This window comes from Corvus cornix, chromosome 11 (genome assembly GCF_000738735.6).
Source record: "Corvus cornix cornix isolate S_Up_H32 chromosome 11, ASM73873v5, whole genome shotgun sequence".
Lineage (NCBI taxonomy): Eukaryota > Metazoa > Chordata > Aves > Passeriformes > Corvidae > Corvus > Corvus cornix.
The window spans coordinates 7,445,906-7,471,541 of NC_046341.1; the positions used below are offsets into that span (position 1 = coordinate 7,445,906).

The window sequence follows — 25,636 nt, forward strand, 5'->3', positions numbered from 1 at the left end:
TGAGGTCTGCTGGGGTGGCCGGTGCTGATGGTAGCACAGCTGGCAGGGCCCAGCTCCACCGGGAAGGGAGAGTAGTGTTGATGATGGCACACGAGAGCCCATGCGGAGAGTGCCGAGAGTCAGGCCCACGGCAGGGACGCACGAAGAATCACCGAGTACGGAGACTTGGTGAAATATTAAAGCAGGTGCTTAATAAAGCGAGCCCAGAGGCAGCAATTACCCTGTGTAATTAACCTGGGAAGGAGAGGACTTTGCCCCCCAGCCAGGTGGTGCAGAGAGCTCCTGCCAGCAGCTGCTGGAGCTGGCACGGACCTGGCACACAGCACTGCACAGAAGGGCTTCCCCAGGCTTTGCTGGGGCAAGCCAGGACCTGACCTTCCAGCATGGCTCGCCCTGCTGCAGCCCCAGAATTACACCAGGTAGGTGAGTGGCAGAGTGCTGCCTGCTCCGGGTGCTGAGAAATGGTTTGGGATCCCCCTGGAGTCATTGCCCCAAGTCACAGGGAGCAGCTGGGAGAGATTCCCACCTCACCTGCCTGCTCTGGGCACTGAGAAACTGAGGAACTGGTGGCTGGCCAAGGCACCGGTACCTGGGCAGCCCAATGCCCATATAGTGCTCCCCCAGCAGGGTCTGAGGGCACCACCCTGTGCGGGGAGACCTGATTGAGGGGTGGCCCTGGCGGTGGCCATGCCCTATGTTTCCCCTGTCCCAGCAGGGCATGGGTGCTGGTGGCACTGGCTCTGGCTTGGGCAACCTCCCTCCTGCTAAGCCACCTTGGATGCAATGCCACTTCCTGCCAGGAAGCTCTGTCTGGACAGGTACTGAGCAAAGCCGTGCTGGGCCAAACCAAGCCAAGCTGAGCTGAGTTGAACCAAGCTGAGCTGAACTGTGCTTACCTGAGTGGCGGCACAACGTCACAAGCTGTGCCAAACCAAGCTGAGCTGAGCTGTGCCGTAGGTGCATCTCAAGGTGCATCTCAAGCCGTACTGAACCAAGCTGAACCACTGAGATGAGCTGAGCTGTGTAAAGCTGAGCTGAGCTGAGCCAAGCTGAGCTGTGCTTACCTAGGTGGCACGATGTCCTAAGCCATGCTGAGCTGAGTCATGCTGAGCTATGCCAAGCTCTGCTGAGTTAAGCCTTGCCTATTTAGGTAGCATGATGTCTCAAGACATGCTGAGCCAAGCCAAGCCAAGCTAAGCTGTGTCAACTGGAGCTGTGCCTGCCTAGGTGGTATCTTGGCCTGAGCTGTGCCAAGATGAGCTGAGCTGTCCTGTACATGGCACGACATCCCAAGCGGTGCTAAGCCAAGCTGAACTGAGCTGTGCCTACCTGGGTGCCCCAAGCTGTCCTGAGCTGTGCTGAACCAAGCTGAGCTGAGATTAATTGCACCTATCTTTGTTCCAAGCTGAGCCAATCCGAGCTGTGCCGAGCTGAATCATGCCTACTGAGGTGCCACAATATACTGAGAAGGGCTCAGCTGAGCTGACCTGGGCCAAGCCAAGTTGTGCCAAGCTGAGTTGTGCCTTAACTGGGTGGCATCATGTCCCAAGCAAGACTGAGCCATGCTGAGCCGTGCCAAGCTGAGCCGAATCATGCCTACTGAGGTGGCACAATGTCCTGAGCTCAGCTGAGCCAAGCCAAGCCAAGCCAAGCCAAGCCAAGCTGAACTGTGACTGCCTGGCACATCATCATGTCCTGGTCTGTGCTGAGCTGAACTGTGCCTGTCTGGGTGGCATCACGTCCTGAGCCATCCTGAGCCATGCTGAGCTGAGCTGTGCATATTCAGGTGGCCTGGTGTCCTGAGCTGTTCTAAGCTGAGCTGTGTCTACTTGGGCGGCATCATGTCCCGAGCTGAGCTGAGCCATGCCAGACTAAGCAACACTGAATGCGCCTACCTAGGCAGCACAATCTCCTGAGCAGGACTGAGCCAAGCCAAACCGTGCCGTGCCGAGCCGAGCCGAGTCGAGCGGAGCCTACCCAGGCAGCACGATGTCCCGAGCCGTGCCGCGCAGTACCGCGCGAAGCCACGCCGAGCGGAGCCGTGCCGAGATGCGGGTACCAAGGTGCTCCGCCTTCCCCCCTCCCCGGTCGCCGGTGTCGATGTCGGCGCCGGTGCCCGCGGCTCCCGGTGCCCGGCGCTCCCGTCCCGCCCGGCTCCCATTGGCGGCGGCCGGTCCCGCCCCGCCCCGCTCCCCCGCCGGGCGGGTATAAACGGCCGCGGCGGGGCGGGCGAGTGGCAGCGGCGGGGCCGTGCCGGGCCCGGGATCGGGATGGAGCCGGGGCTGGAGCGCTGGGCGCACGGCGCGCTGTGGGCGGCGCTGGCCGGCAGCCTGGCGCTGCGGGCGGCGCGGCGGGCGCCGGGGCCGGGCCGGGGGCTGGGGCCGCCGCTGGGCCGGGGGCTGGTGCTGCCGCTGGCGCTGCTGGCCGCGCTGCAGAGCCTGTTGCCGCGCCTGGCTGCCGCTGCCCCTGGGGCTGGCCCTGGCCGCCGCCGCCGCCGGGCTGCTGCTGTGGCGGGCGGCGCCCCGCGGGCTGCTGCCGGTGGCGGGCAGAGCCGTCCTTGTCACAGGTGAGTGCGGGGACACGGCCTCGACGCCCCGACGGCACCGCCTGGGCTCGGCGGGGAGCGGAGTGGGGCGTCCCGCAGGCACCGGGACGCTGCTGTCAGCGGGGTCCCGCTGGGGACCAAGGGACCAACCACCGCTGCCAGCGCATCCCTCATCCTCTTCCACGTCCAAGCAGAACCGGCCAGGCTGTATCTGCCCCCCGAAGCAGGGAGTTGCAATGCCCCCTCGAGTGTTGACCACTAGTTGCAGCACGATGCCGAGAGCTGCTTCCTCTGGAAGTGCCGAGACAAGATGGGACAGAGCCGGAGTGCTGGCTTGGGACCCCGTCGGCTGGCCTAAGGGCTTCCCTCTCCTCTCCTCCCCTTCCCTTCCTCCCCTCTGGAGCGGCACTTGTTCTTGGAAAGATTCTCATAGTATCTCTAGAGGCTACAACAGAGCTGGCTACCCAGCGCTGAGCATCACTGCTTCATCCAGAGCTCCATCCAGGGAGCTGCTGGTGACAAGGTCCTCCACTGTGTGGGTATCCTCGGGAAATGCTGCCCAGCTGCTGCCTGCTTCCTCTTTGGGCTGCCTGGCCCAGAGCTCCTCCATGGGGAAGGTTGCTCCTCAGGGAATGTGCTGTGCTCCCAAGTTTTGCACACTCTGGCTCGGTGGCTGAAGCTCTTTAGAATATCTTGGTATATACATGGTTTTCTCACTCCTTCCTCGTGGAGGATGAGAGCCAGGCTCAGCAGTGCTTTGCTGTGAGGCAATGATAGTGGAGAGGTGAGGAGGAAGTGCTGGAGCTGGGGTGGTTTTTGCTCCAGGTGTGCCTGGAAAGTGCTTCTGGCTCCGCATGGATGCAGAGGGGAGGGAAACTTGTGGGCATGACCTTGGCAATGCTCCCAAGGACAGGAGCCTGCATCCTGGTGGCAATGTCTGGGCTGGGCTTGGAAGCTCTGAAGCTGGAGAAGGCAGTTGCCTGTTTCCTAGAAAATTAAGGCAAGACCTGGGTCCCCTTTCCAGGGGTTCTTTGGCAGCAGTGGGAAGTGCAGGGAATCCTCTGGAGGAGGAAGATTAGAGGAGCAAGGCAGCGGATGAATGAATGATTCAAATGAGTGAAGGTCAAAGCTGCAGCAGGGCAGGGCTGCCTGGGGAGGACATGTCTGACAGCCATGCGCTCACAGGTGCCCTGTGGCACACTGGCTCTGGCAGCCCTGGCTCTCTGGCATTGCCTGTATAATTAGTGAGTCAGTGACTGGAACAAGGTGTTCTTGCCCCAGTGCATTGAGGTGGCACCTCTGCAGCTCTGATGTGTTTGCTCTTGGCTGTAAATATTTTGTGGTTTTACAGGTTAGAGGTGCAGCCCGTGGTGCGGGATCGGCGTTTCCGTACTGCTGCTCCAGCAAGTGCCTGCCAAGGGGCAGATGCGAGGGCTGTTCTGCTGCGGATGGCATCCCTCACTTGAGTATTTGCATAGTAATTAGCCTGATTCTTTTAAGGATTAATTCCAGGCAACTAGGTATTGAGTAGCTGCCTGTGTCTCCTGTGGGAGCAGCCGGGAAGGATCAGCTCTGGGAGAAACGCAGCCTGATCGTCCCCCTCTTGCCAATGGGAAGCAAAGCCCAGCAGAGCAAGCGGCATGCTCTTGGATGCCTGGGGATGCTGGGCCTCAGTGAAGGTGTGTGAGGCTGGGGACAGAGCTCCTGCCATGCTGTGTGTTGTGCTGGACCTTGCAGATCAACTGAGAAATGGCACGAAGTCCTGTCTCTATGGAGCAGTGCAGGTCTCAGCCTGAAAATCTTTGGGCATCATTTCCTTGTATGCACATCTTGGCTGCTGTCTTAATCCTGCAGCAGCTTCAGTGATGCTTATCTGGAGCAAGGAAAGGTGGCTGCAGTGCTGTTCTATCTCCCTGGTGATGAGTTTCAGCTCTTCCAGCTGCCCACTCTCCCCAGGAACAACCCTAAGTTGAGCTCTGCATGTGATGCTCCAGCCCCATGTGCTGGTCTAGACATCTCTGGCTAAATAAAACCTAGTAATGGGAAGGATTGAAGGAAAACTAACTGTGCAGCTCAGTGGGAAAATAGCGGAGCAGCTGTAGAGCTGCTGCAGAGCAAAGCTGCTGACCCTGTGTAGCAGCAGGGACTGGAAAGTTGTGGCGTTTCCCATCTGTTGCAGGTTTGCATTTTGGCTGTTGCACATGGGACTGGGGTTTGGCTGGAGCAGGGATGGGCAGCTGCCTGCTGCTAGAGGGGAGCAAGGAATGCTGTGCTTTCCCATGATGAATCCCCTGGGCTAGCAAAGTAAGTGGTCACTAGTCCCTGCAGTGCTGTGTTTGTCTGGGGCTGTGACCTTAAGGCTTTTTTTCTGCATCCAATGGTCCAGCTTCTCCAGGAGCATGGCTCCAGTGGATGCAGCCTGGCTGGGGGCAGAGGGTGAGGAAAGCGTTAATCCTGTCTTCCTCAGGGATGTCACAGCTGTTTTCAGGGAGGAGGAGAATGCCCTCCTGTGCAGCCGGGGGCTGGGAGAGGTCAGCCCCAGGAGGATGGTGGGGATGAGGAGGGGAGCAGAGATCAGTTGCTTGGCCCGGGCTGGGAGGGAGACAGCAGCTATCTCCATGCCTCCCTTGGCTTGCTGTCCTGAGCCTGCCCTTGCCTTGAAGATGAGCCCACACCTGGCACAGGCTTTGGCCAAACTTGGAAAACCAGAGGTACCCCAACATGTCTGTGGGGTGTGGGCAGGGTTGGTATGGGCAGCTGCCTGAACAGAGCCTGATCCAGCACTGGGAAGCTGCAAGGCAGCCAATACCCAGCATCCCTCACCAGGGTGTGTGACAGGGCACTCCGGGGTGCTGGTGCTGTTGGTTGGTACCTGTGGGCCAGTGGTGCCAGTGGCTCACTGGGAGCTGCTTGCTCTGAACATCAAACAGCTGGTTTGTGTGTCCACCCCCCTTTCCAAATGGGAAACAGCACTGCTGGGTGTTCTTAGGGCCACTGGACACCTCAGAGCTGGGGGAGCAAAGAGGAGGGGTGTTATATCCTGTACTCCTTCCCATCGGGAATTGGTACAAAAAGCAGTCCAACCTCTGGAGCCTGGGCAGGGGTGATGATCTGTGAGAGCAGTCTTGGAGGGACGTGATGAGCTGCCATTTCTTGGCCTTTCCAGACTCAGACTGGCAGTGCTTTGTGCAAGGTTGGGCTTTGACTGGGTCCGTTTAGATATGAACCTAGACCATCCTTTGGTCCCCGTGGTCTTAGCAGATGCCTGTGGAATTCAGTGAGTCCATTCAAACCATACAACACAAGTAGGTGCCTGGAGGTGGTGGAGGGATGGCCAGGAGCCTGCCAGGGCTCTGCTGAGCAGCTGGGAAGTGCAAGCCTCTTGCTGTTGTGTAGCTCTGCCATGTGTGACCATGTGGAGTGGTTTTTTGGACAGTAGCCAATGCCCGATTTACTGCAGATCCTTGGAAAGCACCGAATGCAAACCAGCCCATAGAGTCTGCCTGCCTGCAGGGCTTTGCCAGAGCAGAGGGAGGACAAGAGTTGTGCTACAAGGTATTGGTTCATATGCTTCAGCTTGGATGAAAAGTTGAAAATAGTGAATTGTTGTTCTGTCTGTGATGGTGGTACCTGAATTAGCCCTCCAATAACCCCAAACATCAGGATGGCTGCTTGAGAGAGGCAGTTTAGGTCTCTTGTATCCTTACTATTACTTGGTCTATGAAGCCAGGAACACCTGCAGATTGGTCTGTCTTCCAACAAATCATCTCTGTGCACAAAATTGGTTTGTAGGTCAGGCTGCCCAGACCCAAACCTGCCCTGTCCTCCTCTCTTCTTCCTGGCTGCAGGGGAAGTGTGGTTTTTCTGGTGAAGTGCTCTTGTTACAATTGCATGCCCCATTAACAATCTGAAATGGGTCAGAGCTTCAGATCACATTCAAGGTTAACAGAGGCTTTGCAACTTGCAGCGCTTCAGTGTTTCCCATGGACTCCACAGATGTTGAAGCATCTGCTGGCTGCAGCAGGACAGAGTGATTCAATCCAGATGTTGGGACTCCTGCTTTCTGCCACGAAGGTAAATCACTTTCTGTGGTAAAAAAGCAGCACTGCTCCCATCTGGACTTTGATGTTGTCTTAGATCTATTTTCCAGCTAAACAAGGTGACTGAGAAATGTCAGGGTCAAGGCTTCAGGGCTGGCTCTGGGATGGGCACCTCTGCACCACGGCGTGGCTAGAGCACCTGCACGGCGTGCTCACAGCCCGTGTGTGGTGCTGAGCCTGCCACCAGCCGTGCCATGAGAAATGCTTTATGCAAAGGCGCTGCAGCTCTCCATAGGTGACTTTCACTCTGCTTCTCGAGCCAGTGATCCAGCTCAGAGGTACCTGGGATCTTCCCCCAGCCTAAGTGCAGGGGGTTGGAACTAGGTGATCTTTCAGGTCCCTGCCAAACCAAACCATTCTGTCATTCTATAAGTGAAGGCTGAAAATCAGCTTATTCCCTGGAATTGCTCTGATTTTTCCAGAAGCTATTAAAAATTAACAGCAGAGGCAGCTGCTGCCTCCAAGCTGAGAGGTGGGACAGGACCAAAATCAAACACCCAAATTCCAGCCCTGGTGTACAAGCAATTCCTGGTATACCTGAAGAAAAAAAATGCAACATTTAACTCTAGGGTTTGCTGCTGGCTTTTGGGAACAGAGCAGGAAAGCTGTTTTTTCTGCCTCTATCTGCTGGGCTGAAGCTCTCCCCCCGCTTTGTCAGCAGCCCTCCATGGATTTAGGATTCTTCTTTCCCACGTGAGGTTTCTTCAGAAATAGATACCTACCCCTGCTCACCACAGGCATGTGGATAGATACGCTCGGCTTTTTCTCACTTATCTATAAAATAAGCACTTTTGAAGCCTACAAATGACACAGACCTGTTGAGGTGGGAGTTTTTAGCACCGTTAACCAAAAATGATGAGCACAGCTAATTAGGAGGAAAAAAGCATTGAGGTTTCATACTGTGGGAGACTGGAGTTGGTAGAGAAACCCAAGCTGGCTTGATTAGCCTCGGGGTTATGCAGGGACATGAGAGCAACAAAGCAAAGACTTCCCTGCCGAAATGAGATTGTCAGATGGGAACGGATGCTTTCGGAAGGAGAGAAGTGTAGGCAGTTGCTGCCCTCTAGTCCAATGAGCAGCACACTTTTAATGAGGTCTGGGATTGGGTTACCCACTGTTGAGTCTAGCTCCCCTCAAGCCAGGATCTGGTTACAGAAGAGCTGGTTGCTGCTTTTACTAGTTGGAGCTCAGCACAGGGTTGGTGGACTTGCCCAGCCAGGGTTTTGTTTGAGGGGGCTCTTCAAGGTGTTTCCACCAAATCTGGGCAGCCATTTGCCTTCTCCCTATAGTCTTTTTTCAGGGCTGGTCTAAAACTCCAGCTGGAAGGGGTTTTTTTCCCAGGAGGAAAGGCTGCAGGGCTTTTACACCTCTTCACCTCCTGATGTGCCTCCTGTCATCTCAGATCTGAGATACTGCTGTGGAGCCTTCAAGGCCATGCTGGATGGGGCTTGGAGCAATCTGGGCTACTGGAAGCTGTCCCTGCCCATGGCAGGGGTGTTGGAACTGGATAACCTTTAGTGTCCCTTCCAACCTAAACTGTTCTATGATAAGGTGGAAAATGCCCAAATTTTCTTTGATGAGGTGGAAAAATTGCCCTCATACTGTCAGTGTGTTGCTACAGGTACAGTTTAGGACCTTCTATTTTTTAACCTCCCCACTATGTGTCTGTTATCTCCTTCTCTGCTCCCTTTCACTATCTCCCGTTCTTCTGTCTCAGCTTGTATGTGCCTGCATGAGCAACGTATCACTTCTGCTTCCTTCTCCCCTGGAGAGCTGCCAGCCCCTGAGCTTTATCAGCTTCCCTCGGGAGCTGGCTTCCCTGTCACACATGGCGCTGTCCTGGGATTTGCTGGCTCGAAGGCTGTAATCTTGAAAAGCAGTTTTTGGCTTTACAGGATTTGCGGTGGCGCTTCCTCTTGCTGGGTGGTTGACCCTGTGGAGCCAGATGGCGAGTGACTCCCAGGCAGGCTAGGAACAGAGAGAAGGGATGGGCTGGAAAGCTCAGATACCTGCCCTGATATCTTCTGTGGCAACTTTGAATGTCTGGCCTCTCAGAATCATAGAAGCTCGAATGGTTTGGGTTGGAAAAGACTTTAAAGACCATCTTGTTCCAACCCCCCTGCCTTGGGCATGAACACATTCTACTAGACCAGGTTGCTCCAAGCCACATCCAACCTGGCCTTGAACACTTCCAGGGACAGGACAGCTTCTCTGGGTTACCAGGGCCTCACCTTGCTATGAGTACCCACTGTGACCAGTGTTTGTTCCTCTCTAGGGTCCTGGTTACCAGGTGGGGATAAGCTCCAACCTGGGGTGTGCAGCCATCCCAGGATGAATTCAATCCCCCTCTTTCAGCTGTTTTGCTGGGCTCTGCCTAAGCTGAAGGGCATGCGTGGGTGCTGCCCTGGCATTGCCTGGGTCAGCACAACTATGTCCAAGCACATCAGCCTGGAGGGCCACCTTCATGTATTTTGGGGAAAATGCACCAAAGTAGTCTTATGATACTCAAACTCCTACTCTGAAGAGCTGGTGAGAGCTGCAGGTGAAGAGTGAGGAGGGAACAACTTGAACTGTGTATGGAAAGGGCTGGTGTGGCTTGAGGTCATCATGAGGCATAGCTCTGAGCCTGGGGGCTTAAACAGCTCAGTGTATTTCAAAAGCTGTCTTGGCAGAAGCTCAGTTGGTGTTTGCTCAAGTGTTTTGCTCTGTTTCTAAAAAAAAAAATAAAGTCCCCATCTTCACATGGACCTGGAAGCTGCAAAAGAAAATAGTTGGTGCAGCTGTAGAGACCATCATGATGTGGGAATGGGCAGGGCTTGCACCACTTTTTCTGCTTGCTTGGGATTGTGGAATGTGGTGGAAGTTTACTCCTGTGACAAGAAGAATGATGAGATGGCACCTTACAAGCAAAGTAGAATCTCATCACCAAAATATCCCTGAACTGGTAGAGCACCATTGGAAGTGCCACAGCCTTATTGTGGTGCTGCAATCTCTGAAATGCCTAACAGCTTGCTGGGCTTGCTCTGAAGCTGTTGCTTTGGTCAGCACTGTTCCCAGCATGGCTTTGTCTCTGCTGGCATCACCTGTGACTTGCCCACAGTGCTATCTGGGTGATACTTCAGGGCCTCTCCCATGGTTTCACCACATGGCTAGAGGTTCTCCTGGTCATGCCATGGTTGTGGGGCTTTGTTGTCCTGGCTAGAAACATCTTCCTGGAGATCTCTCTGGGTGGTGATGGCTCAGGGTGCTCCATGTAGAAGAGCTGGTCTTCTCTTCAGCTGCCTGTGGATGGATTAGCCCTGCCTGTAGCAGACCTTAGACGTGACCTGATGCCTCTCCTTGCTTGTTAGCACACAGGAGGGATGCAAATGGGGTTTGGCTGGTGGTTCTCCAGCCTGCTAGGAGTCCCTGGAGAGCCCATTTGCAGACCAGAGGTGCCCACCAGCAGGTGCCCCAGCCATGGCTTTATTACCACCACCTTATTCCCCAGAATCATCTTCAGTGTCACATTCCAGACACAGCTGGTGGAGCTTTCTGGCTTCCCAGCCTGGTTCCTACCCAGCCTCTCCAAGAGCCCAGGTGGATGTGTTAGCAGTTGCTTGCCATTGGCACTGATCTGGTTGAGCTGCCCCTGGGCCCCGGGTGTTCTTCCCAGCGACAGCTCTTCCTGATCGATGGCTGTCGAGGCTTGTCGGCTCCATGTTCCCAGTTCACTGTGTTCCCTCTGAAGGTGATTATTAACCCGGCTATTGCCACAGCGCCTCACAACTTCCTCTTCTCAGAGGGACATCCATCCATCTATCCCAGATTAGCTCTGATGTACGGCCTGTGCCAGGTGGATGTCTGTGCTGGTGTCTTCTCTTGCTCATCCCTGCTTGCTGAAAGCTCAAATTCTTGACTGTGAGAGTCTCACCACTCCTCTTGGGGAGAGGATCTCCACTCGGTGGAGACAGCAGCTGCCGGAAGATGCCATCCAGCCCCGGGGTGCGGTGAGCGGCTGCTTCTAGGAAATTCCTGTGCTCTCTTTCTGCGAAGTGTCGCGGTGATGCTGGAGGTGGCACTTCCTCCCCCCTGTCAGCTCGTGAGCACACGGTCGCTGCTCACTGGCAGCAGCATCACTGCCATGCCAGGGCTGGGTTAATTCCTGGATCCCGACTTCTTTGAGCATCCCACCAGGCACTGGCCTTGCATAGGGGGAGGCAGCTGGGCTCATTCCTGTCCTGCTGCCCCAGGGCACTAACAAGATCCTGCCTTCATTAGCCCCGCTGTTTGCAAACAGCATCTGCTGCTCGCAGCTTTGGTGGGGGATACGGCGTCTGGATGGCTTTTAGTGACAGTGATGGGGAGGGCTGTGGCCTCTGACACTTTTTTATTGCCCAGCTGCTTTTGTGCTATCAGGTCCCCAATACGGATGCACCAGTAAAGCTCCTGAGAAATGGGCTTTCATCCAGAAGCTGTGGGTGCATCCACACTGGCCTCGGGGCTCCTCGTCATCCCTGCCTGGTTGCCGTTGGTTGTCTAGGCAGAAAATCGGATTTTGCCCCTTCTCTTTGTTAAGTGGGAGATAACTTCTCGGGTGGAGGTGATGGCTGTGAGGCTCCAGGAACACTTTGCTAATCCATTGTAATTCATACCATCTGGCTATTGTCCCCGGCACAGGGAGGGGTAGGTCACCCATGTACCCCCTGCCATGGGCATTCCCAGCTCTGCCTTCTGTCATGGGTCTCCTTGTGGGGCTGAGAGTTTGTCTGACCCCTGCTCTGACCCACAGGACCTGTTGGAGGGATGTGGCTATCCTGGGCTATGGGAGCCATCAGCAATCTCCCTCCAACTGCCTGTGCGGACTGTGCCATGCAGGAGGGGATCCTAGGGGAGCAGGGGCAGTGTGTGCCCCGCTTGGCTCAGGTCCTGCTCAGGAAGGAGGCTGAGGCTTTGCAGGGATGTCCACTCAGGCTGCTTGGGTGGGGGGCTCCTGCATTATCCACTCACTAGGGATTTGGGGATGGGATTTGGGTCATCCTCAAAGGCATCTTCTGGCTTTAATTTAATTTAATTAGGCTTGTGACTTCCTGAACCCCCCTGCTGGGGACCAGCAGCAGCATCACTGGGGCTGCTGCCACCCCAGCTCCATCTGCCTGTGCCTGGGTATGAGGGCTGCTTCCATGGGGAGTGGAGACATGGAATGCCATGCAAGCCACTGGCTGGGGGGGTGTTTCCTGTGGACAGTGATGACACTGGCTACGATGGGTTGGGGGCTGTTGGTGCCCCTTCCTGGCCCCACTCCCCCAGCAGTTCCTCAGGTGTGAGCAGACAGTGGCTGATGCCCGGCTGGGGAGGCCGGGGCTGGTGTGTGGCTGTGGCAGCCCAGCTGCTGTGAGGACAGGTGCTCCTGCCTTCCCCTCCCTCTCCTGTGAGCTGCCAAGAATTTGTTCCCTCTTGTCCAGGGCTGACATCACCCCTTTATCACTCCTTGCTCCAAATGCGTGCAGCATCTGGAAGGTGTCGGCCACAGGGCCTTGCCCTGCCCACGCAGGATTTTGCTGGGCATTTTATCCCGCCTGGACCCGCACTGCGCAAGGACCCCCTCCCTGAGTTCGTTTAGGGGATGGCCATCCCCTCTGATGGCACCATCCCCCCTCAGTGCCACCTTGTCCTGTGCTTCCACATCCATGAGGTGCCCACACTCCCAGGATGGAGCTGAAAAGAACAGCTGAGTTGGGATCAGTGCCTGCTCAGGGACCCAGCTGAACCTTCCTCGGTGCTGCCCGGCTAAATCCCATCCCATGCCCGGAGAAGCTGGATCCAAGGTGGCAGTGAATCCTGTCAGAGCCAAAGGCCATGTTTAGCTTGGCATCCCAGGCAGGGTTTGAGCTTGAGCCTATGGAAACAAGTGGCTCAGCATACTCATCCATTCGGCCTTGGTGCCCCAGCTCCCCCCCAGTTGACGGTGTCCTTGAGCCTGGTGACAGCTCCATCTTGGCAAGGCCTCTCAGACAGGGTGGTGGGACACAGCCCTAGAGCTCTGTGGGGAGGTGGAATTGATGTCCTGGGATTTGGGGAGCAGCAGGGGGCACCCAGGCAATGGCCTGCAGAGCTGAGGAGGGGGTGATGCCCTTCTAAGTGCCCAACTCAGCTGGCAAGCTCCCAGTCAGTGGAAGATGGAGCATCCTCAAGGGATGCCTCCGGGTACCTGGAGAGCAGCCCCTAGGGCTGCCGACTGACCATGCTGCTAGGGTGACCCTGGGGGAGCTGGTCCATGCTCAGCCCTGGGGCAACCCCTCTTCAGCTTCCACACCAGGGTCCTCAGCTGGGGTGGCTGTGGAGGGGCCAGCTCCAGGAAGCTGTCGCTGTACCCACCAGGCTCTGGGCAGTTTTGCGGCCACATGGGAATTCTTCAGCCAAGCTGTGTTTCTCACTGCTGAGGTTTTGCACTGGTCCTCACCTGTTGTGCATGGTTCAAGGATGAGGCTGCAGAGGTCATGAGGATGCACAACTTGTGGTTCATGGATGAGGATTCACAGCTCATGGCTCAGGGATGAAGATGCTTGGCTTGCAGCTTGGGGATTAAGATGCCCAGCTTGCAGTTCTCCAGCTCCGGAATGAGGTTGCACAGCTCACAGCCCATGGATGAGAATTCTCAGCTCGCAGCTTGGGAAGGGAAGCCACTCCTAGGTTGTGTTGGGGTGAGCACCGCGGACCTGTGCCACCAGCCCTCCATCAAGTACCGTGCCAGCAGTGGGGGCAGGGGCAGGCGCATGGTTGTGGTTCAGCAGCTCCCGGCCGTACCCGTGTTATTGACCCTCTCTGCTCCAATCAGCAAACTGAAGAGCTAATTTGGAGCACGTCTGTGTGTGGTGGCCTTGGTGCTAGTGCAGGAGCAGGGTGAATACCTGAGACAGCAAAATGTCAGAGCGTGTCATGCTTGACTCACCTGAAAGAAATGTGTCCACACCAAACCAGGACTGCAGCTTCAGCCGGCTCCTAGCAGCGAGGAAGCACAAGTGGTGCAGGCTGGCTGGGAGCTGCCCAACTGGCACAGCTCAGCCCCGGCGATGGCTCTGCTGTCACTGGTGCGGAGCAACTCTGGGCAGTGGATGCAAGATGCTTTGGGGTCAGTCCTCTTTGCCCTCCCTGAGTGGACAGGAGGGCACCCCTTATGACGATGCTGGAGGCCAGACCTTTTTGCTTGCTCAAGATAAGTAAAGTTGGGGCTTGTCATGCCAAAATTCTAGTGGAGGCTTGCATCTCGCACTCCTGGGGGAGCCGCTGAAGTGCCTGGAGCTTCTGCAAAGTCCTCAGGAATTGCTGCTGACCCACTCCTCTGGCAAAAGACTGTCCGCCCCTGGTGCAGGAGTTTGTCCCGGCTTGCTGAGCTTGCGGAGGGCTGCTGGATTTTGCAACCTGGACTCAGGCTTTGCTCTGCTCCTGCTGCAGCAAAAGCCTCCTTCTTCTGGCCCAGAGCCCATGGGGATGCAATGGGGGGCTTCAAGGTATGTGCTCTCCTCTTCTGCACTCCCTATGCCGGGCTTCTCCTGTGCTTGGTCTGACCACGTCCCTCCCTCCAGCATGACTGTGAAACCAGTTGGCAAGCTGGGAGCTGGGGCGGGGGGAACTGGCGCCGGCATCTCCTCGTGATGCAGCATCCTGGGAGGGCGGTGAGCCCAGCGCCAGCCTTGCCGGGGCTGCACAGACTGGACGGCTCCAGCACTCCCGGTGGGGCTGAGCCAGCGGCAATGGCTCCTGCGCCAGCTCTGGCATGGCCAGCAGCTCATGTGCTGGTGGCCATGGGGAGTGAACATGGCCCTGGGCAAGCTGCCATGCTTTGAGACCACGTGTTATGGGCCCAGGGGGTTCATTGTCCCTCCCTGCACTCTTGGCCGTGCCTGAGCACAGCGGATGGGAAGCTGAGCAGCGGCGGAGACCTTAAATAACACCAGAGCATCCTCACCCTCCTGGCCCTGGGCCTCCCGCCAGCCTCCCAGGAGTTTTTTTTTGGTATGTGTGTGAATAAATTAGAACTTCCGAAACAAACCCTCTGACTGCCCTGCTCCTCTAAGGCAAAATAAACCCTGCCTGACTTGGACAGCACGTGGTCGTGTTTGCTTCCTCCTTGCCAGACTTGCCCATAAGAAGCCAGCAAACCTGTTTCTCTCAGTTTTTTGGGATTCTCCTGAGGTTTTGAGAGTTATGTGGTGATAGGAAGCTTTGTGTTTGGACTGGAAGCTTGTCTTGCGGGCTGCATGGGAGCAGCGCAGGTAACCCTTCCATCAGCTGCGTCATGGTGAGGCTGTGGCCACGAGCACTTTTATTTTTAAAGCTTATCTTTATTGCAGTTTTCTCCTGCACTGCTCGGAAAGGCGAAATGCACGTTATCGGTTTGTCGGCTGGCAGCATGCACTGTTCCTGAGGAGTGGAGAGGTGGATATGCTGTGCCAGCAGCACCTTCAGCATGCCCTGTGGACCGGGGTGCTGGGGGTGATGCTGGGGCAATGCCAGGGATAATGCAGGGGTGATGCTGAGCCAGCCTGGCACACATCCATGATGGGTGTTCGGCGTTGTGTGGGAAAGGGCAGTCCCTGCAGCCCCTTCCTGCCAGCTGAGCACCCCCGGGCTGTGTTATCACTCTGGCCTCTGGCCAGGCGTTTAATTATAGGTTTCTGACGCAGCAATAAAGTAAAACTGAGCTGGGGACTGGGACAGAGACACTGAGCTGACGGCTTAGCTGGCACCCCAAGAGCTGTAAGTGCCCGATCCCAGCCTGAGGGTACGGAAGAGTGAGGCAGCCAGTCCCTGCTGCCCTCACCACAAGGCTGATGGAGGGGTACTGGAATCTCTGCCCTGGGAGTGACAGTCCCCAGGGCCACTGTTGTGTCCATACCTGTGTGGCTCCAGGTGCCACACAGGGTCCGTTTTCAGGGATGTCATCAGGAGCACCCAAAGGTGCTGGGTAGGAGGGTGCAGGGCCATGGGGCTGGCCCTGCAGTGCTCCCCTGTTAATGGTTAATGTGACTGGGCAGCGGTTGTGGCACGGACTCCCTGAGCTATCAGCACTGCCATCGGCCCCGGGAACAGCCTGTACCTTGCTGCTGCTGTTTGTTTGCATCCCGGCCGCTCCACCCTGGCCACTGGCCTTGTCACCGCTCTGCAACAGCCAGCTCCCACCCGGGCTGTCCCCCAGCCACCCAGGTGGTGGCTTTGCGGGTGACAGTGTCATGTGTGGTGCCCTTGTTTGAGCCGAGATGGAAGAGATGAGGCTGGGACCGGGTATGCAGCACCAGTACTCTCCCGAGTGGCCCATCCCGTTTGGATGCTCCCTCGAAGGATGTAGGGGTAGCAAGAGCAGATCAGAATCCTTTTTCCCCCTCACCCTTTTTAACGCCCTCCATGCCCCAGCCAGGCGAAGGGGTGCTCTGCCTCTTGGCCGCTGCTTCTGGGAGGCGAAAAGCATTCGGCAAAAGTCTCCCACGGAGCCTTTCGCCAGCTCTGAATGGTGCTTGATGGAGCTTACAGAGGCTATTTTGAGGCTTGATGGCCCTGCACCGCTGCAGGGCTCTGGGCTGTTCTGGTGCATTGCTGGTGCCTGCGGGTTTACCTGCACCTTAAATCAGGGAGGCACTCGGGGCGATGGGTTTGTAGATAAAGGGAGTGTTTTCTTCCTCCCGAAAGGGAGAGAAAACAGCAGTTCCGTGACCTGCGAATGCCCCAGGGCAAGGGCACGTCCTGGTGAGTCAGGAGCTACAGCGGGGTGCAGAGCCAAGGGAAGGGAAAACGGATGTTGGGGGTGGGTGTTTGGTTCCTGGGGTTACGGAGAGGCAGAGCTAGGGCGTCTTTGAGGGCTGGGGACAGACAGTGACTGTCACTGGCCACTGCAAGGCTCTTCCTGTCTCTTTCAGGATGTGACTCGGGCTTTGGGCAGGCAACAGCCCGGCACTTGGACATCATGGGCTTTCGGGTGTTTGCCAGCGTGCTGGACCTGCAGAGTCCCGGTGCCCAGGAGCTGCGCCGGAGCTGCTCGCCGAGGCTGACGCTGCTGCAGATGGACCTGACCAAGACAGACGACATCCAGCGGGTCCTGCAGCACATCCAGGCCCACACCAACAGCACAGGTAGGAGGAGCCTTTGGCACCCCCTCAGGACCCCACAGAACTCCTTGGGACCTCAGCCTGCAGCCAGCATGGCAGTGCCAAGCCTCCATGTGTCCCCACAGGGGGCTGCCTCCCTGAGGGCACCTGCACCAACAGCCTTTCCTAAGTTCTCTTCTTGTCCTGGAGCACCCCACAATTCCCTTGCAGGACCCCCATCAGCCTGGGGAGCAGCTGGGAATCCCAGGGTGGGGGTTCCCTATTTAGGTCACCTCTTCAAGCACCCCATCCCCACAGGACTCTGGGGCCTGGTGAACAACGCCGGCTTCAATGACACCATCGCTGATGCTGAGCTCTCGCCACTGGGCAAGTTCCGCACCTGCATGGAGGTGAACTTCTTTGGCTCCCTGGAGCTCACCAAGGGGCTGCTGCCCCTGCTCCGCTCCGCTGGCGGCCGCATCGTCACTGTGAGCAGCCCTGCAGGTGAGCAGCCTCCCTCCAGCGTGGCACCCCTGGCACCCTCAGCCCAGGCACGGCTTGAGCATCCCCCTGGTGTGGTGCAGTTCCCACCCCCCAGGCACTCCAATTTTCCCAGCCAACTGGCAGCAGGTACTCTAGGACGAGCTGGCAGCATTGCTGAACCCCACAGCAGCCACCAAGACATGGGGAGATATGGGGGCTGGGGACCTGGTCACAGGCAGCATGGGCAACTCAAGCCCAGCTGCCACGTGCCTCCATTGGGGATGACAGCCCTGGCCAGGGTGGGAAAATCAGCTTCCTCTCCCCGGCCTTTTTTTTTGCCCATTAAAACACATTAATCCTCCATCAGGGGTGACAATCCCAAACTTTAGCTGGACAGGGAGGCAAAATCAATTTCCTCTTCCCTCACCACTTTTTTTCCCCCTCATTAAAACATTAATTTGAAGCTAATTTCAGTTGTTTTCTCAGCAAAGCAAACCCTAAGCCATTTCCTTGAGCAGGGGCCAGGAACACAGCCCTACACAAGCCCTGCCCTTCCCCCCTGCCTGCTCCCCTCTGTCCCTGCTGGAGCACTGGCTCACTCATTCTTTCACTCGTGCCAGGTGACATGCCCTTCCCCTGCCTGGCAGCCTACGGGGCCTCGAAGGCAGCCCTCAGCCTGCTCATGGACACCTTCCGCAGCGAGCTCCAGCCCTGGGGCATCAAAGTCAGCCTCATCCTGCCCGGCTACTACAAAACAGGTAAGAGGATCAGTGCCCACTCCCTGCCTGTGCCCGTGGGCAAAGGCCAGGTATCCCAGGGAGGCAGAAGATGAAGCAATGGGATGAGTAGTTGGTGGTGGAAGCATGCAGCTTCTGAGCATCTCCAGCCACCTCCCTAGGGACAGCAGTTATCCTGTGGCCACTGGGCTCTGGTGAATCAGAAAGAGGGTCAGGATCAGGTCCTGCCAGCAGATCCCATACCACCAGGGCTGGTCAAAGCAGCTCAGTCACGTTTATGAAAGCGGCATCCCCATTGCAGGCAGGGTCCAAGACCCCTGGTCCAGTGCCAGGCTACCAAGAGCCACTACGGTGCTACCCTCGTCAGTCTTTGCCAGGGTCTCAGCAGGACGTTCCTGTGAGGCTGGGAGGAGGCTGGGAGGTGACTGGGGCTGCTGGCATCCATGGCAGGGGCCTGGAGTGGGGGGCCCACACAGCTCATGGGGACTGTGTCCTCGCAGGGACGACGTGTGACCCTGCCTTCTGGAACCTGCAGAAGCAGCAGCTGTTGGCCAGTCTGCCCCAGGAGCTGCTGCAGGCCTATGGCGAGGACTATGTGGAGGAGATCAACCAGCAGTTCATCCAGTTCATGAAGGTGGCAGTGGAGGACCTCAGTGCAGTGGTGAACAGCATCACAGATGGGCTTCTGGCTGCCAATCCAGCCGTGCGCTACTACCCAGGGCAGGGCCTTGGGATCATGTATTTCATACACCGCTACCTGCCCTATTTTGTCCGAGACTTGTTCTTGAAAGGATTCTTCATCAACCCCAAGCTGCCCCGAGCGCTGCAGCGAGAGCACCACAACGACGCGAAGAAGGCCTGACCTCGGCCTGCACAGGGCCTTCCCCAGGATTTCCAGGCACACCAGCCCCTGAGCGCGTGCACAGCCAAAGGCACCGCCCTCCTGCACCGTGGGGGAACAATCAGCACTAGACGTTAAAAACCAAATTTCTTTCCAAAATCAGGTAGATCTATTTTCTATTGTGCAAGAATCAACATTTTTCTAGAGACCTTGGTTTTGTATTTTTTCTAACCATGCACCCCCCAAGAGGCCCATCCCTGCCTGACTCAGCAGCTCTGCACCACAGGCTGGGATGTACCTCCTCAGCTACCCACCACCTTCCTTACTGCTCTCAGAGCTGTTCGTCTTCGTCCCCTCTTGGCTGGGTCAGGGCTGGGACCCTGTGGCCGCTGCCTCCCTGCCATTCATTACACACTCCACGTGCTCCTGACGAGTGCAGGGGCCAAGATCAGGCTGCCAGTGCCGCAGAGCTCTTCATGAGATGAACTATGTGATTGTCACTTTTTAAATAAATCCATTCTTGATATTCCAGCAGGTTCTGGCTGTCTCCTTCTGCAGTGCAGTGCTGCAATGCTGCTCAGGGATGCCCAGCCTGCGGGCAGAGCTAAGGTGGGTCACGGCTGGCACCGTGCCGAGCACTGTGGCAAGAACCTCACCTGTGGCAGCAAGTGCCACAGGCACTCCCAGAAAAGGGGTCAGCCTGCCAGGAAGGATTTGTGCCCACTCCCTGCTCCTCCCCAACCCTATTCCAAAGGCTTTCTTTTGCTTTGCTCCCACTCTGTGGCCCCGCTGGGGCAAGGATGGAAGCGGTGACAGTGCCACACGTGGACAGCCCCACACACAGGGATAAGTCATGCAGCTCCCTAACCCTATGGAGCACTCCCGTAAGGCTGCACCCCTTAGGCACATACAGACCAAGCACTGTCATGGCTTGGGCTGGAGGGAGTACCCTGAGCCTCCTGGGCTGGTACCACCGCCATGCCTGTGATAGAAACAAGTGTCCCAACTCACACAGGAGCCACACCAGGCTCCACTACCACAACTACCAAATTCCCTGTGGCTGATGGGGGCTCCACCTGGGGCTGTGGGAACAGGTGCCCAAGTAAGCAGGAGAGCACAGTGCAGTAGGCAGATATTTATTGGTGTAGAGAGGAGGGGATCACAGGAAAACAAACTGCAGAGGTGACCACAGCACTAGCTGGGACAGAGCCGCTCTCCACTGATCCTTCCTCCCAGCAGCATCCAGCATGTTTCCCACCAGCAAGGCTTGTCTGCTGCCATTGCACATCTCCCAGAACTCAAGTGCAAGTAGGAGCTAGCCAGGACAGAGCAGCAAAGAGCAGGGCTGCCACACCATGCCCAGGGCTTGGCTCCCACCCCAGACCATGGACAGGCAGGGCCTGGGATATCTCCACCCTCACCAGGGTGACTAAGGCTGCTCTGTCCCCTGGCCAGCTGTGCCATACAGCTCCATGGCAGCGCCAACCCACTCTCTGCAGGGGAGGAGCCTGGATGTCTACCCTCCAGGGGGGCAGGGCTCCAGCACCATCCGCAGAGCCCAGAGGAGCCCCAGCTCTTGCATGGTTGTGACAGTAAACTGCAAGCTGGGGGTCTCCACAGGAGGAAGGAGCTCAGCTAGCTTATGGAGCCCTGTCCATTGCAGCAGGGATACTGATGAGAGCTGCTTCTGCAGACACAGCGAGGCTGCACAAGTGCAAACACTACCGGAGTGGGAGAACTCTGCTCCACAAGGACTCTGGCTCCACCCTCACATTCCCACAGGCTCCATTCCAGTCCTGGCCAGGGCTGCTTGGTCTCTCCCAGGTCAGGGTTCACTACAAGGGGATGCAGGGATTGCACAGCAGCATGGGCTACACTACAAACCACACTCTAACTACATCTCACAGGAATAACACCAAGTAGGAGGCGTGCAGAGCACTGACAGAGGGCCCCCCCAGCCATGGCAGACCTGATGCACTCCTCTGCAGCAGTGGGACCCCCTCAGAGGCAGCCCCCTGCAACTCAAGCTTGCTCTATGAGCATAAGCGCACACAGCAATTAGTACAGGAACACTGGGACTACTGCATACACAACAGGAGGCCCTCCTGCTGCACAGGGCTAAGCCTGGACCACTGGTCCCTCTGGACGTCTCACAGTACACACAACTCAAACGTCAGCTTGTGAATAATTTAACTAGCAACTGTACAGTTTCCTCATTTGATCCAGTTCCACAGATGGGACATCCCTGGAGTCTGGGCAAGGGACAACTCAGGGAGTTAGGGGTCCCTCCGGACTCCAGGGGCGGGAGGGTCGGACAGGAGCAGAGCAGAGTTAGAAGATGGGAATGTAGTTGTCGATCTTGGTCCTGTGCCGCTGGGCAATGCACTCTGCGATCCACACAATGTTGCGGCACTCCTGCTCCTTCAGCTTCACGAAGGCGTAGAAGACTCCAAAGTGGAATTGGTTGAGGAAGGCCAGCTTGTTCAGCTTCACCTGGGGAAAGCCCAGAGGAGGACATGTAATTTGTTCACCTCATATAGGAGGAGTTGGTCAAGGCAAGCGTGAAGCTGCTTGGAAGGGCCCATGACTTCCCAGCAGGCTGGAAGGCTCAGCACAGGTATCCTGTTCTCTATCTCTCTAGGTTCTCGGGACAGCTCTAACCTGCAGCATATGGCTCAGGACAGGCTTTGACATTGGAAGAGGAAAATATTTATAATTCAGGTACCATAAAGTCCTCATTTTCCATATAATTACACTCTGGTTTTGCTACTGATGGACCAAATATCCACCAGGAGCCCCAAACATGCCTCCCCACACTGCTCTAATCTGTCTGGGTGAGACAACAGGCCAAGCACTATGCCAGGCCCCCATTCTCATGCAGGAGCAGAGGGCAAGCATGCTTCTCCTTCCCCCAAATCCTGTTCATCCACAGCACTCCTGACAGGGCAGCAGACCAGCTTCCTGACGCCTGGACCTTTGCAAATGGCACATATCAAGACGCATCTCAGGGCTCACTCACCTCATGCTCAAAGAACCGGTCTTCAAGGGTTTTGTCTCCAGGGTTGCTGCCAGCCCCTTCAAATAGCAGTTTGTACTCCTGCAGGAAGGCATTACATGAGCATATACCCTGTACCCAAGCTCAGCAGCACTTGAGGGCCCCCTGTGTGAGACAGATACTCCAGCCACTCTGTCAAGTCAGAGGACAGAGAAGCCAAGAGTCCTGCCCCTTCTCCAAAATGTGCAGTTCTCAAAGGCGTATCATTGCTTTGAGTCTACAGGAAAAAGGGCATCAAGTACAGACCCCTCCATATACAGACTGGAGTGTTTGGGCCAGACCCCAGTGCCTACACACACTGGCTGCTCAGTATGGGGACACTGAGCTCAGACTCCAACTCCAAACAGGTCACCAGCCATGCACAAAGTGGCTTGAACACAGACAAATCCAAACGTGTCCTCTCAGGTCAGTGTCTCACCTTCAACTGAACCAGCGCTCAGGGCTGGAAGTGGAGCAACACCACTTCTCATTGAAGACACATTTCCATTCCTAAATCAGGCAAGGAGAGCCTGGCACTGCTGCCACGTCAACACCTCAAGGGTTTGGTGGTAAAGGCAGTCCCCACACCCTGGGACAGGGAACATTGTCTCCCAATCACCACTGAAATGACAGCCATGACTAACAAGCCAATGACATTTCAGGCAAGCCAAGTCCTGGCCAAGCAGAGTGCAGGACCAACAGCATTGCAGAAGACTGGTACCTCTCTCCCCAAGCTGTCAAGCCACAAGTTCCTCCAGGTCCCCAAGAAGCTCTGATCCAGAGCAGGTCCTTGTACCAGTCCCCACAGCCCTCACCCCAGAGCACTCACAGGGTAGTAGTCAGCAACGTTTTTGACTTGCTCGTAGTCATCTGCCCTGGCCAGCTGAGCTAGGCCCTCAGGGTAGAGCTTGCCACAGTGTGGGAACAGCTTGGCTCGGTCCTCCTTGGACAGCTCAGTACCAAATGAGTTGATGGTGATAATGAAGGCCCTCCGGTCAGCTTCAAACTGCAGGAAAAAAGTGGTTCATGCTGGGATGCAGTGTCTTTACCAGAGGCTGGCAGATATCAGTACTGCTCTGCACAAAGCCACATCAGAAGGCAGCATGAGGAGGCTTCCAGGATGTGTACAGCTCCCAGTACGCCCAGTAGCTGATACCTGGGGAGCAGTCAGGTGCGGACATCCCTATCCCAGGCACAAGCCAAATCCTGCCCAAGTCAAGGAATGTCTCTCACCTACTGCTCCTGAGTTCTGCACAACTCACATCAAGCCTTGGCATGTAGACAGGCTGTGACCCAAACAGCTCTGGTAGCTCTCCTACTTGTTATCCATGTGAGAGGATGAAGAAGTTGCCACAGAGGCAACAAATGTATCAGTACTTGGGGAACCAAAGTCATATGCAGGCAGCGTTCCCCAGGTCTCCTCCCAGCGAGCAGGTCAAGTGGGCCTGGGGATGCTGAAGACTATCTGGAGAATGCTTAACACTGGCAGACAAGCTGGACCTGAGTAGGGAGTGATGGCCATCACTCTAATACTATCCAGCTATGGGAGCTTCCAGACCTACCTCCAGGATTGGGCACATGGCATCTGCCGTGGTACCTCCCAGCGTCTTGCAGAACTTGTAGAAGGACTCCAGGTAAGCCTGGAAGAGAGAGGGCAGATGAGCACTCTTCTGCACAGCTTCATCTACTCCCCCACAGGGCCTTTAGCAGAGGACAGACAGCAAGCAGGGAGGCTCCCAGACGCTCTGTAACACAGCACAGGCAGTCTGGCCCCATGTGAACTTGCCCACACAAGGACAGTGCTTCCCCAGGAGCCAGAGACATGAAGGATTGTGGTTGGGTTTGTTCAAGTGACTGCATGAGCTTACTGTGGGCAAGATCTCCAGGCAGCAAGGTTAAAGCCTATTTTTCTCCTTTGAGTCGCCTAGCTCACTGAAGCCTCACATGGTTTCCTGACCCTGCTCTGGCCTCCACAAACATGCCAAGCCACACAACCATAGCTGCAAGACCTACACTCAGAAAGTAGTGCTGCGTAAGCAGAGTCAAGAGATGAGACAGGACATCTGTGAAAGAAACCAGCCATTCTCTCTAATTGTCTTTTCACACTGTGGCCACTTGGTCTCTTATCCCAACTGGAGCACTGCAGAAAACATAAGGCCGGGCACAGCTATGCTGCCTCCAGGAAACGTAATCCTTTGTGGAGATGTTCTGTAATCCATCTGGAAGATGACTGTGTCTCCCAGGGGGAGCCTAAGAAGGCTGTGGATGGCTAAAAGTATCATTCAGCAAAAATGTTCTCAGAAGTGATCATGTGATAAAACACCTCCCTGGGCAGAGAGCTGCAACCAGAATCACTTCAAAGGGATGGAAAAAAAGAATGCAGAGACACCATAAATCTCTGCTTTATCACAACAACTCTAGGACTGAAGATGGACCAAGAAAGTGCAAGTTGGACACCCTCAGCCTCTGCACTAGGAAAGCACCTGGATTACTGTGTTCTGTAAATATTTGTTACCACACAGTGCAAGAGGACAATGCTGGGTGAGCATCACTCATCAAAGAGAGCCTCTCCAGCACTCGCCACTGCTCAGGTGGAGGAGAGCACAGAGCATCAGTCTGCAGAGTTACCACAGGAACAGGGACATGGATAATGGATGCTGTTTGAGGCTGACAGGAAAGGGAATGTGGAGAAGAGATTCAGTCACTACCTCTGCCCTTATCAGAGCTCATGCACAAACCTAAGGCTTTAGAAGCAAATACAGGTGAACTCAAATATCCAGCAGTGAATGGGGATCCAATATCACAGACACCATGGAAACACAGTCTGTAAACACCTGAACACTGGTGCCCTTCCAGCGATGGCAACTGACAGAAACGCTCCAGTGTCCTGAAGCCCTTACCCCAGGAACAGGGGTGTCTTTGCCTTTAATGATCCTCAGTCGGTCTTCCCTTTCATGAACCCACCCCCTCTACCTCCTGCTAGCTTCATCTGTCCTCAAATCCAGTCTGAAGACAAGCCTGTCATCCACGCTGACTTTTCCAACATCATCTGTAGATACCACCACAGCTTGGATTCCCTCCTCTTCCAGGTGAGGGTTTCCATACAGAAATCATCATACCCGAGCCTCTAATGTGTCCTCCTTAGCACTTTCTCCTGTTTTGCTGTTCATACTCTGAGGTAAGTGGAATGAGATAGTGTCCAGGTCAAACACGCTTTACAGAGGGATTCAGTAGCACAGTGATACTCAGTTCTTTTATACTGTTAGGAACACGTTACCTTGCAGAGAGACACTTGCTTAGGTCAATCACTACCCAAGATTCCATTTAGTAGTAGGAAGGAACAAGGAGACCCTCACTGTACAAGCAGAGCTGGGGTTCCCTCCTTGCCTCTGCTATACACCACTCCACATTTATCCACATTGATTCACCTGCTTTATTTTATTATCCAGTCACAAAGCTCCTTCAGCTGGTTCCTACAAGAAAGTCACCAGCAAAGGACAACAGTCAGCTGGCTTCACTTCAACAAGAGGTGAAACAAAGGGAGTAAGCACTGAAGATAACAATGCCAGCACACTTCCGTTGCAGGACTTGGCTACTGATTGCACTCTACACTAAGCACTGACCACTTTTAACCTCTGTTCCCCATCTTAACCATATTTCCATTTGAGAACCTTCATTGCTAACAAGAAACCTTTGTAATAGCTTTCCTCCTATGAATCCTGCTCAAGTCTTCTGTCAACACCCTTACAGATTCCTGAAAAAAACCTCCAGTATGTCTGGGAGATAGCACTTCCCCTTCCCATGCCAACTTCACATGGACACAGGCATTTGTCCC

General features: G+C 55.8%; 2 protein-coding genes across 2 annotated transcripts in view; one reads left to right on the plus strand and one right to left on the minus strand.

Moving 5' to 3' along the window:
- The first annotated feature begins 1,989 nt into the window (after positions 1-1,989).
- On the plus strand, positions 1,990-19,301 carry HSD11B2 (hydroxysteroid 11-beta dehydrogenase 2). Its single transcript, XM_039558591.1, has 6 exons — positions 1,990-2,102; positions 2,436-2,566; positions 16,539-16,751; positions 17,025-17,210; positions 17,810-17,947; positions 18,427-19,301. Exons 1-6 carry the CDS (start codon positions 1,990-1,992, stop codon positions 18,786-18,788), a joined length of 1,143 nt encoding a protein of 380 aa, XP_039414525.1. The 3' UTR covers positions 18,789-19,301.
- A 586-nt stretch (positions 19,302-19,887) lies between these two features.
- ATP6V0D1 (ATPase H+ transporting V0 subunit d1) overlaps positions 19,888-25,636 on the minus strand; it is a 34,491-nt gene continuing 28,742 nt past the window's right edge. Inside the window, exons 5-8 of the mRNA XM_010403431.3 lie at positions 23,364-23,441; positions 22,631-22,807; positions 21,787-21,864; positions 19,888-21,260 (exon numbers count right to left, since the gene is read on the minus strand). Of these exons, the coding sequence (XP_010401733.1) occupies positions 21,099-21,260; positions 21,787-21,864; positions 22,631-22,807; positions 23,364-23,441 (495 nt within the window). The 3' untranslated portion in view covers positions 19,888-21,098. The remainder of the gene's footprint in view (positions 21,261-21,786; positions 21,865-22,630; positions 22,808-23,363; positions 23,442-25,636) is intronic.

Bases quoted from the DNA above. Each gene is read 5' to 3' on its own strand.
- HSD11B2 (XM_039558591.1), top strand. From the start codon at position 1,990: ATGTCCCGAGCCGTGCCGCGCAGTACCGCGCGAAGCCACGCCGAGCGG. The intron at 2,103-2,435 runs GTCGGCGCCGGT...GCCGCGCTGCAG, and splicing joins CCCCGGTCGCCGGTGTCGAT to AGCCTGTTGCCGCGCCTGGC. The intron at 2,567-16,538 runs GTGAGTGCGGGG...TGTCTCTTTCAG, and splicing joins CAGAGCCGTCCTTGTCACAG to GATGTGACTCGGGCTTTGGG.